The sequence below is a fragment of the Sinocyclocheilus anshuiensis genome, unplaced genomic scaffold, assembly GCF_001515605.1.
Source record: "Sinocyclocheilus anshuiensis isolate Anshui unplaced genomic scaffold, SAMN03320099.WGS_v1.1 scaffold1594, whole genome shotgun sequence".
NCBI lineage: Eukaryota > Metazoa > Chordata > Actinopteri > Cypriniformes > Cyprinidae > Sinocyclocheilus > Sinocyclocheilus anshuiensis.
This window is the reverse complement of record NW_015546114.1, coordinates 40,206-57,417: the sequence shown is the minus strand read 5'-3', so window position 1 is coordinate 57,417 and position 17,212 is coordinate 40,206. Positions and strand designations below refer to the sequence as shown.

The 17,212-nt window shown below is 36.4% G+C and overlaps 1 protein-coding gene across 1 annotated transcript; it reads right to left on the bottom strand.

Moving 5' to 3' along the window:
- Positions 1–455: 455 nt before the first annotated feature.
- Positions 456–1,614, bottom strand: LOC107700771 (neurofilament medium polypeptide-like). Its single transcript, XM_016502575.1, has one exon. It carries the CDS (start codon positions 1,503–1,505, stop codon positions 456–458), a length of 1,050 nt encoding a protein of 349 aa, XP_016358061.1. The 5' UTR covers positions 1,506–1,614.
- Positions 1,615–17,212: the final 15,598 nt, after the last annotated feature.

The window sequence follows — 17,212 nt, the reverse complement described above, 5'->3', positions numbered from 1 at the left end:
GGGAGAGACTGCATTGTGGGTGTCTGCCTCGCCTTAACCCTTTCTAACACCATTCCACTGCACCTATGATGTAATGAAGCATCATATGCAAATCCTCTTGTGGATGACCAGTCGGTTTAGTGAGCTCTGAAGAAAAAGCATTACACAGCCATGCAGACTTCACTGTGACTTGATTTCATTATTGATGATAGCAGCAGCACATTTTAAAAGCCAAATTGATTTATGATTCACTACAGTACAACTGCAGCAAGGCTGCAACCATTGTTCACCACAATATTCAGAGTAGTGGTCTAACAATGAGTTTTCAGTGGCAATTGAGGAACATTATTTTATCAAAACTATACAAAACCATACACATATTATTGTTTTTCAACTTTAAAGCACTTTTTAAAATGCACGATCAGTCTTGCATATCAAACTCCCTTGTTGTTTAAATGGTAGCCTATACTTATTGTTTAGAGCATGCGATTTTGTACCTGAAGGCTGGCAAGGTCATTGTTGTGTCGGTCCTCTATGTCGTTCAGCTGCCTCTCCAGAGACTCTTTGGTTCCTCGGACAGACTCCAACTCGATGGTTTTGGACTGTAACTGGCGGCGATAATCTGCGATCTCGTCCCTTGCGGATTTGATGGCGCTTTTATTTTGGTCGGCGGCCTCCGTGAGTTTCGCGTAGCGGCACACGAACCAGTCTTCCACCTGCTGGAGGTTTTGCGTCGAGTGGCCCTCCAGCTGCGAGCGAATCTCCCGCAGCGCTTCGGTGATATCCGCCTTCTGGTAGTCCCTCTTCTCCACGGTGATCTGCGACGCTTGCACCTGCGCCAACAGATCGTTCATCTCCTCTTGGTGGTTGTTGCGGATAAACGCGATCTCGTCCTGCAGGGACTGCACTTTCTTCTCCAGCTCGGCTTTGACGAGTGCTGAGTCACCCATGTCCTTCATCAGGGCACGGACAATCGCCTCCGTCTCTTCCCTGATGCGCGCCTCCTCGGCGAAGCGGTCCCTGAGGCGCTGGATGTCTTCGTCGATGTGCTCGGTGTCCAGTTGGATCTGCGCCTTCTCGTGATGGATCTGCTCCAGCATGGAGCGCAACTCCTGTAGCTCTTGGTCATAAAGTTCGCCCAGCTGAGACTGCGACACCTGCTTCTGCCGCAGTGCCTGGATCTCCGCCTCGATCTGCTTGTTCTGCTGCTCCAGAAAGTGCACCTTGTCGATGTAGCCGGCAAAGCGGTCGTTGAGTCCCTGGAGTTGCTCCTTCTCGTTGGAGCGCTTGTAGTCTCCATTGAGGATGGAGGTCTGGGTGTAATCGAGGCTGTCGGTGGAGCTCAGCACTGTTGAGCCGTAAGCTCGCGCCACCGGGACGTTGAAGGACCTCTTGTAGGAAGAAGAGCTGGGGCTTGCCCGCGACCAGGTCTGGGAGCGAAACCCGCTGGAGGGGCTCGAGTAGCTCGTCCTGGTGTCCATCGCCCTGCGGTAAGGGCTTCCTATAGTGTCTATAGGATAACTCATCCGGACGGACGGGGTGTGAACGTGCAGATGAACAGAAGGGTGAGGTAAAGTAGTGTATAGGTGCAGGGTGTGTGGCTCTCTCAGCGCTGGATAGCCGCTCTACCTGCCTTTATATACTCGAGGCGCTGTTGCGAAAAAGCTCAGGTTTGTTTTGACTGGACCATTGATCCGACGATGTGGGAGGGTCCTGCTTGCTACACTTATCTTTATCCAGTGTTTCAGCTTCCTGGTCACACTTAACTAGTGCTTGGGAGGCTAATCCAGTGTGCGATATATTATAAAAATAACTTTCAAAAACGTTTTCTGTTCTAAAAGTTACTTTTAAAGACTTTTTAGACTGGAAACTAAAAGTGTGTGATGTATTTGTGGTGTTTAATCTAAGTGATACATAATCAGTAGGCCTACTTGTTTTTTTTTTATCAGCCATCAAATGTTTAAAAACTCAGTAAAAATGTACATCTACACTTTTATGTAAAACGAATAGGCACGAACAACCTTTTCTGTTGATAAGCCCTAAAGCGCCATTATTCGCGCCATGGGCTGATGTGAAACGCTTAAAAGTACAATTTCTTACAAAATATGGTAATAGATATGTTGGTTTGCATTATGGTTATAGGGCTACAGTTACAGTCGACGTGACATCATTGGTACTCTTGACAGAGTCTGAGCACGCAGCCCAATCACTGACTGAGAGTCTACAGTCAGCACCAAGGACAGCGGCCCGTATCAGACACATTCAAGGGCGTTTAGCTGGACTGTAGTGTGCTAATCCTTCTATGCAATGACGCTATTTTCTTTTCAAAAATTTGTCATTGCTGAATATATGAAATTAAATGATACTTAAAGTTAATTTTTTATTTCTTACAAGAAATAACTGAGCAGGCGTTTTGAGCAACGAGCCTTACACTGTAAAAACATAGATGTCTGTAGAACTTATTTATTTAAATAAATCTCAATTTAAAATGTTAAGATGCCATGCTATTCCTGAAAGTTGTGCTAAAAATGAGTAAGTTAATAAGTAATATAGTAAGTTAACGAACTACAAAATCAAACAGGAAAAAGCAATAATAAATTAAATATATTATTTAAGTTATTTATTTGTTCATAGCATATTTTTTACAGTGTTATATTAATTTAAAAAATATTTTCTAAATATAACAATTCTAACTTTGGCTTTTTGTGCTGGTTGATGACTTCACTTTTCTATTAACTGCAATCCTGCCTTTTCAGAATAGACAAAATATTCATGTCATGTTGGACTGGGACATGTCAGATAGTGCTGACTGCCTCTAAAAGAACACCTGCTATGCGTAGAAAGCACTCTACTTCTTACCTTTATTTGCTTCACATGGCCAGGCTTTGAATATACAGTATATGATAACCTAAAGGACATAATATGACAAATCTGCTTATATGATCTCCCTTTTTCTAATGAAACCTGAGCAAAATGAGTAGGATTGCTGTAAACAGGCTCAAAATATTAAAAAAATATCAAGAATGCACAATTCTTTTCAAAAACACTTTAAAGTTTTAGTGTTATTGTTTTCTATCTGAGTATACATTTTTATGATGCTCATAAGTAAAAGTGTTGAGATGGCAATTGATTGATCCAGAACTGCAGCTGCTGTAGATAATTCAACCATTTGGAACTGTGCAGTGAAAGTCATTTTGACCTTATACAGACATCTAGCATTAGCAACTGCTAATTTCCAGCATTTCCCATTGCTTAGCACAGAGTTTAATCATATCACCAAAAATTCAAAATGATTCATCGCAATGTTCCAAGCTAGTCCTATTGAACCATAATTGAATCACGATAAATTTGTCCTTGTTAATTATAGGCCTTTTTCTATTTGCTTTGTCATTGGGTTGGTGTCTGGGCATTAATGTGAAGCCAGATTTAGCCTGCATGCAATCATTCAGAGCAGCAGCAGAAGAGCTCCTGAACTCAGTGACCTTATATTTCTACCGTCCAGCCCCAAGTAAAGACCATCCCTTCAAAATGTGCAAATCATCCCTGAGGAGCCGGGCGCCTGTCGCTCAAGGTGCTTTTGTGGCCATGCAGAGCAGTGCGGTTTAAAATTCAATGCAGGCCACCAGTAATGCTGCAGAGCACGCCCTTACAGTACCAGCCTACTGTGATGCATTATTGGAGATCCAGCTATAATGTGACTACATTACGGGCAGTGAACTCCGAATCAGTATGACAGCGATGAGGCACGTACACAGGGAGAGAAGCCTGTGATTTATTAATAAACAATGCTTGAGGGAGGTATGCGGTGCATTAGAGGAGTGAGGTGAACAGAAATGTTAACGTAAGGGCTCAAATGGGACCTTGTCGTGTGAATATGTTTGGGTTGCAAGATAAGCTCTGGTGCACATGCAGAGTAGCGGTGCATGAAATAGAGTGGATGCTGATTTAAATCTCTTGAGGATACTGTTGTTAAATCAGCCCTGAAGGGATTCTTTTGCTCGGTTCCTTTCCCCTGACGAGACCGGATGACTCAGCAGTAATCTGTAGACAATGTGAGAAGTGCTTTATATCTGAAAGCATTTGGAAATACATTGATCTGCGTAATTCATGACTCATTCAAGGTCCCACCTAACATCAGCTGAACATTTTCCATTCCGTGCCCTCTCAATGTGTCTTTCTGCCTGACATATTTTATTCATGAGAGTTTGAGAAAGGGTTAATGTGTGTGTGTTGGCACTGAAAGTGTGTGTACCCCTGCTGGTGTCTTTTTATCTGTGATTTAAAGTTTATCTGTGAGCTAGATTAAAGTGATTATTACGTTTTGAATATGGATATTTTTCTTCTCATTCTCATATTTACATTAATAAATATTTCAACAATAATTTGTTAAATGATAATTGTTAATAAATATGAAATATAATATTATATAATAATAAAATATTAAATATTACGCAAAATATTAAATCTAATAATAACAATATTTGCTTATTTTTAATAATAAATTATAATATTACTAACTAAAAATAAAAGGTATTTACACCATACTCATATGCAAAATATTTCCCAATCTTACCTGTATGCAGCAATCTCTATATCTAGTGCCATTTTGACATTCAGGAGGTCTTGATATTCACGAAGATGCCGTGCCATCTCCCATTTCGTGCTCTTGAGTTCATTCTCCAGCTGGTGGACGGTTTCCTAGTGCGTCAGACACAATATTGTGAGAGTTTAGTCCAATAAATCTGTTGCTAAAGACAACCATTTATATAAAGATAACCATTTGTGTACATATATATATAGATGGGCGCTTTTTATTTCACTTATTTTGGACTGAAGCACTGCAACACCCGCTGACTGCCATTAAACAGCTTGAAAGATCAAAGACAATTTTTAATATAACTCCGACTGGATTCGTCTGAAAGAAGAAAGTCATATACACATAGAATGCCTTGAGGGTGAGTAATTTATGGGCTAATTTTCATTTTTGGGTGAACTAACCCTTTAAGTTCACGAAGCTTCGACAATACTTCTTGTGCACAAAGAAAACAAAAGTAATGACTTTATTCAACAATTCTTCTCTTCCAGATCAGTCTCTGCCACCATTCACAAGATTACCACAACGCATGCAGAGAATGATACAGAAGATAAGAATTGTTGAATAAAGTTATTATTTTTGTTTTCTTTGCACACAAATGTATTCTCTTTGCTTCATAACATTAGGGTTGAATCACTGATGTCACATATGTGACCCTGGACCACAAAACCAGTCATAAGGGTCAATTGAGATTTATAAATCTCAATCTCTCTTATTTATTCATCTGAAAGCTGAATAAATAAGCTTTCCATTGATGTATGGTTTGTTAGGATAGGGCAATATTTGGCTGAGATACAACTATTTGAAAATCTGTAATCTGAGGGTGCAAAAAAATCAAAATATTGAGAAAATCACCTTTAAAGTTGTCCAAATGAAGTGGTAGTTGCGTTGCTGTCTATGAAGGGTCAGAAAGCTCTCAGATTTCATCAAAAATATCCTAATTTGTGTTCCAAAGATGAACAAAGTTCTTACGGCTTTGGATGAGGGTGAGTAGTTAATGACAGAATTTTCATTTTTTGGTGAACTATCCCTTTAACTCATCAGCTAAATAGCAGAAACTCCAATGTGAGATAAAGAAGACATCCAAATAATGACAAAAATAAGGAGTTACATTTCAGTCTGCTCCTTACATAAAACTATCATATAGCTTAAGAAGACTTGTAGTATAAAGCTAAATTCCACTTCAGAAGACCAAGGCCAGGATACTTTTATAGTACTTTTTTTTCATTTGTTGAGTGCGGTCAGTGTCATTGTATGGTTTAGAGATCCTTCAAGATTCTCCTTTTGTGTTCCATTTTTGTGGTTCATTTTTGTGGAACCAGTGCATTTTTTCAGGGTTCTTCCATGAATATAAACAATAAAAGTAGCATACAGGTTTCAAACAACATGAGGGTGAGCAAATAAATAAAGAGTTTTCATTTATAGGTGAACTATGCCTTTAAACAGAGCAGACAAAGGTGGCAAGATTCTGACAGCCATTATTATCACCCCATCCTGGAACATCAGCTCAATTTTCTCTCTCTCACTCACTCACTCGCTCTCTCTAGCACTTGGGTGTCACAAAGCCAAACATATTTGTTAGATCTGAATGCTTGCTCAAACTTCCCAGGAGAGGGATTTTTATTGGACTAAAATGATGACAGGAGAAACTGTGTGTTCATTTAGCTCACCCCCAGGAGCTTGAATGACTAGTTGCAGCTTTACTCACAGCTACTGAGCGCACTCCCTGACCCCATGCCTGCAATGGATGAGTAGCACAAATTATATTTTAAAGCAAATACCAAGGCAGAGGAGTAGATGTTAGGTTGTGGCTTTATTTTAGGGTTGCCAGATCTCACATAGGGGGGCAAAGACATTAGTCTGTAGGCTGAGTCACATCTCCCTCACGGGCATCGTCAGGTTGGAGGATGTGATGTGATGATGTCATATAGAGAGAGGGAGGGTGTGTGTGTGTGTTGGTGTGTGTGTGTGTGTGTGGGGGGGGGTGCATATGGATAGAAAAGGGAGGGGTTGCCCAGTATACGCAGTTTATCTGCAATGCATCAGCAGCTTCCTCTTGCCTTTTCCTTCTTCCCTTCCTCTCTTTCTGATTATCATACTTCAGCTAATGCAATATATGCCTGTATCACAATTAATATTTTCCTAGAAATTGGGCATATCTATTACATCTGCAGATCAGAAGGAGTTTAGCATTTTATTTGTGTCCCAAAGTTAGCTTGCTCTGTGGGTGGACCCCTCCGTCATGTGACCTAACTAACCAATCCAAACTTGAGTCCTTCATCAGGTGAGAGCGTTCGAGGAGTGTCATCGCATCACTGATGTCTGTGTCGACAAATTGTCCCTCTCAGGGGACAGGAAAGGAGACCGCTTACCCTTCATAGATTAGATTAGCCAACAAAAGATGACTTTCAGCAGAGAAGGACCGGGATGCATGCGTGCGTGCACACAAATGCACTTGTATGGACTCTCGCTGTCTTATGCCTGATATATGCAACTGTCTAAATGATGCTGTAACTAAGTTGTTTTTGATTGCACCTCTCTAAATAGTTGTCTCTACATGACTGCAGTTTCAGTGGCTAAACACGTGCACTGATCAGTCATCGTGTCATAAGATTGTGGAAGGCTTTCTTTACTTTTTGATGAAATGACTTTATCCAGCAGACTAAAACAAATGATAGCAATAAAGCATTGATAAATGGGAGAGAGAAAGTCTGCGACATAAAAAAGTCTCTGAGACGTCTAGCCTTATAATCACATTCTGTCACACATGCTGCTTTTGGGCCCATTGTGTGTGCTGTGTAGTTATTCCTACTTGGATTCCTACTGTGAGCCAATTCTTTTGGGTATTTTATTATGCAGAACTAGTCCTTGTTGCATCATTTGCTTTGTAGTTTTGCTGGAAAGTCTCTCCTTTCTGTCTTGCAAATTCATTTTAATATTATTACTATTTTCAAATCAACATTTTTTTTTTTTTTTTGAAAGATGTCTCTTCAAGGCTTCATTTATTTGATAAAAAATTGAAAAATAGTGATATTGTGAAATCTTATTAAATTCAAAACACTGTTTTTTTTATTATTATTTTAATGTTTTATAATGTCATTTGTTCCTGTGATGGCAAAGCTGAATTTTCAGCAGTCATTACTACAGTCTTCTGTGTCACATGATCCTTCAGAAATTATTCTAATATGCTGATTTGCTGCTGAAGAAACCTTTTTAATTATTATCAGTGTTAAAAACAGTTGCTGCTTGGTGTTTTTGTGGAACCAGTGCATTTTTTCAGGGTTCAGGGTTATTTAAAATAGAAATGTTTCTAACAACGTAAATGTCTTTCAATAAATTTAATACACCATTGTTGAATAAAGTATTGCTTTCCTTCAAAAAGAATAACTTACTGATCCCAAACTTTTGATAGTGTGTCCATTAGTGTCCATTTTAATAGTTATATTTTTTATAAATCAGTTGAGCAATTATAAATAAAATAAGCAAAACATTTACACTGCATTGGAGGCAGAAGCTGCATCTGGCATATATGCCACAAAAAAGGTTAGTTAACACCAAGGGATCAAGATTTGAATCGCAACTTTTCTATAAAATTCTGAAAAAGAGCTGAACATGTCCATTTCTGATGTTTCAGCGTAGGCCTACTATTCACTTACTGTAATATGAGGCCATGTTTTAATTTATTTTGCATCAAATAACCCATGAAATAGTGCAACTAGAGAAGGTCCACAGATAGCAGGTGCTTCACCTGCTTGTCAGAGCTGCTGGCCCTGCCAGGATCAAGTTCAATACATGTGTCAACGACAAACACTGTCCTAGAAATGCCTAGAAACTCAACTCGCCCACACCCACAGTCACCTCTTACATACCAAATTGCCTGTACAACTAATAAGATTAATAATTAATTACAATAAGAAGATGGATAAACTACTGATTATATAATATAATTAATTTGTTAAACTCTTTAAGAAACCACAAAGGAAGGCATAATAAAATAAGAAGGGTAGAGATCATAAATCTTTCACTCTCTTGTTTTAAATAGCTGGAGGTCCAATGACTCCACAGACTGTAAGTAGATTTAAATATATATGTGAGTCTAAAGCAGACAATCATCTATGCAGTAAAACATAAGATAATCGATTCCTTACAGCAGATGCATATAAATTATTCCTTATACCACAATCATTTACGATGTTAGTAGTTATGATGGGTGATCCATACTTAATATATTGATAAAAGACTCCATATACTTCTCCTGTGCAATCTTGGACTTTAGCCTAAGATAATTGTTCTAGAATTCAATTATAAAATAATTAGTGCTGTCAAATGATTCACATCATAATCGCATCCCAAGTAATAGTTTTTTGTTCACATAATATATGTGTGTGTACTGTGTGTATTTATTATGTATATATAAAGACACACACATACAGCATATATTTTGAAAATATTTACATGTATATATTTATCATATATAAATATATTTAATATATAAACGTAACCTATTTTTCTTAAATATATACATGCATGTGTATGTATTTGTATATACATAATAAATATACACAGTCCACACACATATATTATGTAAACAAAACCTTTTATTTTGGATGCGATTAATCGCGATTAATCGTTTGACAGCACTAAAAATAATCAATCCACAGCAAGTCTGAGAACAAATATTCTATATTTTACATTCTGAATCTTTATGCACAATGTTAATATGCAAAAAAGGAAGCAAATGATTTTGAGAACCGAACTAACTTGGCACAGAAAACCTAGTTTTGCAATATATATCGAAGTATAAACAGAATGCACAAAATTATGGGAAAAAAAAAACAAGTTTGCTAGGATTTAACTTAATAAATAATCAAATATCAATATATTCAAATATGACTGTGAATCTGATTCAGTTCTATTGGCCTAATTAATTTTCTTGATAATTCGACAGTAGAGATTGTTTCAAAGTAGCTTCACAATAATAAACAGGAAAATAACAGTGTTAATATTGCCAAATTAATCAACTAGTATATAAAGCAGCTCTACAGAAAGCAATCAGTTTAGTTCATTCAGTTCATTTCAGATTTAAACAGTGTGAGATTGTGAACAAATATTGACTTTTTTGGTGAATAGAATCAAAAGATTTGAGCCACTAGGCCGAATCAGAATGTGTAGTAGTTTGGAAATCAAGCTGTCCTGTGGAGTTGTTTTCGTCCTTTGTGGTTGATTCTCACTTAACATCGTCTCTGAAGCACACTCTCAGAAAAAAAGGTACAAAAGCACTGTGGAATGTGGAAGAAATTTATGTGCAAGAAATCAAATTTGCTCAACTGTATAAGCAGGGTAATATTATATTAAGGCATAATATTTAGTTATCTAATTCAGTGGCATTCATACATTTTAAATGTCTAACATGTCCAAAAACTTTTTGTGACCACTGTATGCTATTTTATTGCATTGCATTTATTGCATTGCATTTATTGTTGCTATGTGCTATGCAGTTTTATGATGTCCTGGATTGTATTGAGCTGTGTTGCACTTTCTGTATGTATTATATTTTGCTGTGCTGTACCATCCTGTGCTTAACTCTGCTGTGCTGGCCTGTCTTGTAATTGTTAAAGATGTGGCCTAATTGTCTCATACAAAAAAAAAGTACAAAATCTGTCACTGGGACAGTACCCTTTCAAAAGGCACAGCTTTGTGCCTTATTTTATTCTTAAAATATGCATATTAGTAGCTTAAAGGTACCCAAAGCATACCTATTAGTAACTAAATGGTACATATTAGTACCTTTTACATCTCCTGTACGTCTGTATATTTTTAGGCTCATGTACAGGCTCCCTGCTTGCCAGCAGCTTCTAACAGCACATAACAGAACAGACAGTTCCCCCACTTTCATCTCAGTTATTTGTTTTTGTCTTAGCCAAAGTAATTAGATAATGAATGTTTACACAGACAAGCTCAACATGCCAGGAGTTTCTGAAATGCACTTGGACTGAATTCTTCAACTGCCTCATATCCTCATTCAAAACATGCTCATATCCGTGTACAAAATATCATTTTGCAGTATTTCCTGAGGAGTAGGAAGGGTATGTGTGAATTAGATCACTGCAGATACAGCTGAAGGTGGAGACATTGAATTTTCCACAGGGTGATGCCACTGGACAGGTACTGTATATTTACATTCTCTGTCTCCTTCCTGCAGGCGCAGTATCTGATATTTAATCAAAAGCTGTAATGCAATGCTGTCTCACCTCGCTGGGTGAGGGAGATATATGGATGTGATTAGTTTTATGGCAGCGAGGGGCAGCCAGTCTGACTCACTGCAGCCCTGAGTCACACCCAGAAACCCCAGCCGGCCCACAGTAACATGCAGCTTAAAGAACAAATATAATCAGAGAAACATAATATGATTTAATGTAATGTGAGTCACACTGCAACAATGAACCACAGATCTGCTTGACAATAACTATTGATATAGTTATACATTTAGGGGGTTCAAATATGGAAAATTACATATTTATAAAATTGTGGCTCTGACATTTTATTACTTCAGTCGTTTTTCACAAAATGTAGAGTAGCCTTTTATATTAAATATATAGGGAATATATTAAAATATGCTTTACATGGTATGTATTATATTTTTTATAATTATATGGTATAATATTTGGTTAGCGTTATTCTACTAGACAAAAGAGAAGTTAATTAGGTACTGGCACGCTGTGAAGCAGCTCTGTGAACAAAGCCATTCGACACATGCTCGCGCAAAGAAAAAACGCTTCAGAGAGCATTTCGCGTTTCCGCGGACAAAAACGTGCAAAGTTATGTCAAAATGCTCCGTTTTTGGCAAGTGATCTCATAAACACAGTCTTAAATTAGTTAAAAAGTCCTAAATTATGGTAGAGAGTTGAGAGAAAATCGGATGTGTGTCAGATCCACGTCATGTGCATCAGATTTAAAGAGACAGCTCTGCTTTTAAAGTGAAACCTGCTGAAGTCTGTGTCAATGATGTAGCCTAAATCAAAGAACAAAAGCAAAAGGAGAAGTCACTCACTGCTCTGCTTGCTGATTAAATTGTGTTGCTTGAATAAAGATTAATCTATATTCAAATGATAGTTTATACTAGTGATGGGCAACGATTAATCGCGATCAATCGCATCCAGTTTTTGTGTACATAATATATGTGTGTGCACGGTGTATATTTATTATGTATATATAAATACACACACAGGCATGTATATATTTAAGAAAAATATGTTATGTTTATATATTAAATATATTTATATAAATATAATATAAATATAAATTAGATGAATATAAATATATGCATGTAAATACATGTGAATATTTTTGAAATATATACTGTATGTGTGTGTATTTATATATACATAATACATATTCACAGTACACACACATATATTATGTACACAAAAAAGTTAATTTTGAATGGTATTCATCACGATTAATCGTGTTGAATAAACAATTTATAGTTTATGGGAAGATTGTTTTAAATTCACTTTAATTAAAAGTTGTATTTTTAAAAGCCTATTAAATGTTAAAAATAATGGCTTTCAATTATACTGTAATGTTGAATGGCTAAAATTGAGGGGAAAAATCATATACGCATCAGTAGAAGTATTGGTACCAATGATGGCCTTCCTTAATAATAGAAGCACACATACCATCTTTATCTTGTTTCTACATTCATTTGGAGATTCAACGTAAATTTATTACAATATAAGTACATATGTGATTAATCACGATTAATTACAGAAAAAATGTTTTAATCGGTTGACAGCACTAATATGTAAAAAATGTTATTATTGTTACGTTTTGTATTGGTTTCACGAATAAACATATGTTGTAAAGTGCAGTGAATCCCCTGCATAGGGACCCTGTGAATCGGAGCCCAGCTAGGGTTTCTGCTGCTGTTGGCTCTGGACTGGGCCGGTCCGGGATGGGGGAAATGTGCTGCGTCCGCAGGCCCGCTAGCTGATATCCGATGTGAAATGAAGGTGTAATTGATAATGGTGCAGCCTCTTTTCTGCACTGCAGAGCTGCTTTACTTCCTGTGTGTTCATCTGAGCCTGTGTTTGTGTGTGTGAGATTTTGTTTTGGTGGTGCTCTGTTACATTCAGCTACAGATAATGCTGCCCTCTGTTGGGCAGCGAGAACACAGGGGCACTATAGTGCTGATTTGCAGACTTGAAAGATTCTGCTGAAACAGCTGCATAAGTAAAGAGCATACTGACTTCATCTCCAAAATTGTTTCTCAATACATAGCTGCATATTTCTCATAAGAGCCATAGCTATAGAGCTGTCAGTGGGCTATGTGATAATTTGAGGTGACCTTGGGAAAATGCATGCTGTGTAAGAATGGACAGAGGGAGGAATATTGCTTAGTGGAAAACATGTGAGAAACTGAGAGGACATGGGGGGAGAGGGAGAAAAATTAAACAGAGAATTAAAAAAGTTATTGATGTGCTGATTATTAGGCGTTGTTGTGTTGTTCCATACTCAATATGGAGGTACAGCCCTTCTTCTTCTTCTTCTTTTTTTTTTTTGAAGAAATGATCGCTGTATAAATCCCTCATTCAATAACAACAACATGTTATAACTGTAATAATTTAGGGTATTCAATAATAGTAATAATAATAATAATAATAATAATAGCAATAATAACAAATTACCTTATTTTTATTTCTGATTGCATAAAAATTATTTGTATTTAAATATATTTATATTATTTAATTATCCTCCAATGACTTGCTAATTGTTGTTTATTTCTGCAGCCCTCAATAATAAATAAAATTAAAAATTGTAAATTATTTTCTATTTTCTATCTAGATTATGTGTTAATCTGAGACATAATAATAATAATAATAATAATAACATGTTATATTTGTAATAATTTAGGTTTTTCAATAATAATAATAATAATAATAACATGTTATATTTGTAATCATTTAGGTTTTTCAATAATAATAACAAATGACCTTATTTTTATTTCTGATTGTGTAAAAAATATTTTTATTTAAATATATTTATATTATTTAGTTATCCTCCAATGCTATGCTAATTGTTGTTTATTTATGCAGTTCTCAATAATAAATAAATAAATATAATAAACATTTTCTGACATCATAGTGTTCATAATAATAATAATAATAATAATAATATGTTATTTAATAATGTAGGCTTTTCATTCCAAATTGTACTATCATCATGACAAAAATATGGTATGTTAAGGCACAGAATGAACAGAATGATCAGAAGAACATCTTGAGTTTTAATGGAATAACATCTTCCATTTACTTAGTTTAGTTACCTACCTGTTGACATATAGTGCACAATATTTAATATTTCTTTTACACAGTAATGTTCAAGCTTTCCGATTATTCCCAGGTTTGAATTAGATACAGAATCCCAGATTTTCAATGTGCTCTCAGACGTTTGGACCCCGCAGTCTGACTGCTTTGACCAGCCTTTATATTGCATCACCAAAGAAATGCGTTAGAGTTCTGAAACATAACGATATAAATAGGAGGAGCTTTTTCAAATGTGAAAACTTTTTTGCTTTCATCCCACATAGCTTGCCTGCTGTTTAATTCACCCTGCACTGCTTTGAGATCAAAGACACGGCAGTATCATAGGCCATAGAGCACTTCTCTCTCCTCTCTGGGGAGATGAGCTTTGTGCTCCTCCTCTGAATGCTGTGGTATGAAGAACTGTGCGTGCCTCTGTTAGTCATGGCGCATTTGGCTGAACCTCATGAGATCGGCCCAAGTCCTTGATGAAAAGCCCTTTGCCAATGTCTCCAAGCAGCTCCTGCGGTATGATGAATGCAGGCATCTAGTCTGGTCTCTGCAGATTCCTCTCATTAAATATTTAAAACTCTAAACGCAGCTATTAGTAATCGAGATACACAAAGCTTCCTGATTCCTTACCAAACCCCTGTGCTGGTAACATCCCAGCAGTGTTGCAGAAACTTTCAGAATTTCATGCCACATAGAAACACTATTACAGAGTTTGAACACACAGTTAAATGAAAAATCACATTTCCATTGGGAGTTCTATTTGAATCGTATTTAATCGTGCTAGGTGGAACTGCTGCTTGTGATTTGACTCTGCCTACATTCTTTGATGATGCAATGTCTTCATGTTGAGTAGTAAGACAATATAATCTTTCTTATTTTTTTTTATTATGAAAGAAACTTTCATCTCTTTAGCATATTGTTAATTTTATATCTTGTATGCAAAATTATTCATTCACAGTTTGTCTTTCACTTTTTCTTGTTAAATTTAACTCTCTAATTTCATCCCTCAGACCTATAAACAGCAGAAAGTATATAATGCTTTATGAAATCTTAAATATATCATTTAACCTTAATATTGTGTTTTTGCATACAGTGTATGTAAATCCATATGTCTATGGTTTTTGTTATTGTAAATGTTTCTTGTTAGAGATACGACTGATCATTTTGCTATTGCTTTACTTTTTAATATATTTTACTTTTATTTCATTTATTACTTGCAGCTGTCCCGTATTGCACTGTATGTAAATGGTTAATTGATACCACAAAGGTGAAAGAGGTCACTGACAAATCATCAATAAGCAATTAAATGCTCATTAACTGTTGACTTAAAGATGTCAGTTGCAGTCTTTTCACAGCAGTTCTGAAGTGTTAATACAACCTCTTCTCTCTCTCTCTCTCTCTCACTCCCTCTAGCATTTCATCCTTCCCGTTTTATCTCCTCTTTTACATTCAGTCGTTCCACTGGGCCTCATTTGTTCACCATCTAGCATCACTCCCTCTCCTCAAATTCACAGCCAACGCCCAGCTTCTGCAGTACTGCAGTCTCTCCCTTTCCAAAAGTATCACCCCTCCTCTTGATCACTCTCTAGTTATCTGCAGTGAGGAGGAGGGAGAGGAGGAGAGATGCCGTGAGGAAGAGCACACCTCACGACTCACGCTGCTGCTGCAACACACCCAAGGATCACACCGACAGTCTGGCAGTTCATCACAATTCATTCCACCGACAGTCCCTCAGGCTCGCAGAGTCTTGTACATTTACTCATAACTCATGCTCACTCTCTCTCTCTTGCTTGCATGGCTGTCCTCCCTCAGGCCTCTCATTAATCAGAGCTCTCTAACCCACTGCACTCTCACAGGAAAAACAGCATCAAGACCTTGGTTCTTCCAAGCTAGGATGGGATATATACATAAAAAAAGAAAAACTCTTGGGAGGTCCTCTGTAAGCTGGCCCATCGCATTGCAACAGTTTTGCCTGATCTAATCCTTACTAACTTGCATAAAACATTAAGGCTAAACTGCCTTTTGCTACATAGAAAATATCGTTTCAATAATTCTATCCAGTATGGTTCAAGAAGAATGCCTTGAGTTCTTTGATTTATTGAAGCATAAACTTATTAAACTTTAAAAGAGACTGAATTGCATCTTGCTGCAAATTATTTATAATATAGGATTTATTAATATAATATAAAAATATCAAATCTAATCTAGATACGATATAATCTAATCTAAATTAATATATCTGTATTATATTATATTATATATTATATTACAAAACATTTACATTTTTCACACATAGAATCAATTGTTTTAGTATCAATGATACACTATTATAGTATTTATTCATAATTTGAATTCATTTTTATTTTTATATTTTCAGTTGTCATTTTAATTTTAGTTTAGGCAATTTTGTATTATTATTATTATTATTAATTTACTTTTTAACATTTCTATTTATTTTTTTTTTTACTTGGTTTTAGTAATTTTACTTATTTAGTTATTTTATTTATTGCTCTATATAGATAATACTTTTAGTGAACAATAGCAGCATTCTCTTTTTTACACACAAATCCAAATATCTGACTGTATTGTGGAAATAAGAGAACATATTTCACTATAAAGTAACCAAATCCTGCTGGGCGATTGCAGTTAACTTGCTAAACTCAGTCGGACTTATTTGATTCCATTTATTTTGTGAATTTACTGACTTTATTAACTTGACATCTGACTTTTTTTCATATCGCAGTTTGACAGGTTGACAAGGAGTTCTAGAAAACGCCTTATGATCAGTCCAACCTGGGATGCCCTGAACTGGAGAGTAACTAAGGACCTCTTTCAGATTGGGCCTAAATTCAATCAGCACAATAAAGAGCCATCAATGGAATGGAAAATCACTCAAGATATTTCTGGAGATGTGATTAGAATAGATTGTGCAATTCTTAGAAACACCTGACAAAGACAAATGTATTAGATTAAGCTTTCTCTGCAAATATACTGAAGTTTCCTATTTAAAAACAGGAGCTTGTCAGAAAAATGCTTGAGCGAGTAGGACAAGGTACCATGAGGATATGACCGAGCAGAAACTAATGCAGTGTCAACAATATTCAGATGTCCAATAAGTAGCAAAATACTATATTTCTAGTAGAGAAAAATCAGATATTCGATGAGCTCAGCATATGATAGGCTTAATAACAGAGGTCTACAGGTTTATTGGATCAATATATTGTTGTCGCACTGAACAAGGCCGTGCGAGGCTAACAAATCTGCTGTAATGTAATGCTGGGCACACGTCGACCAGTCGCAGCACTAACATCATCCTGAAGTTGTT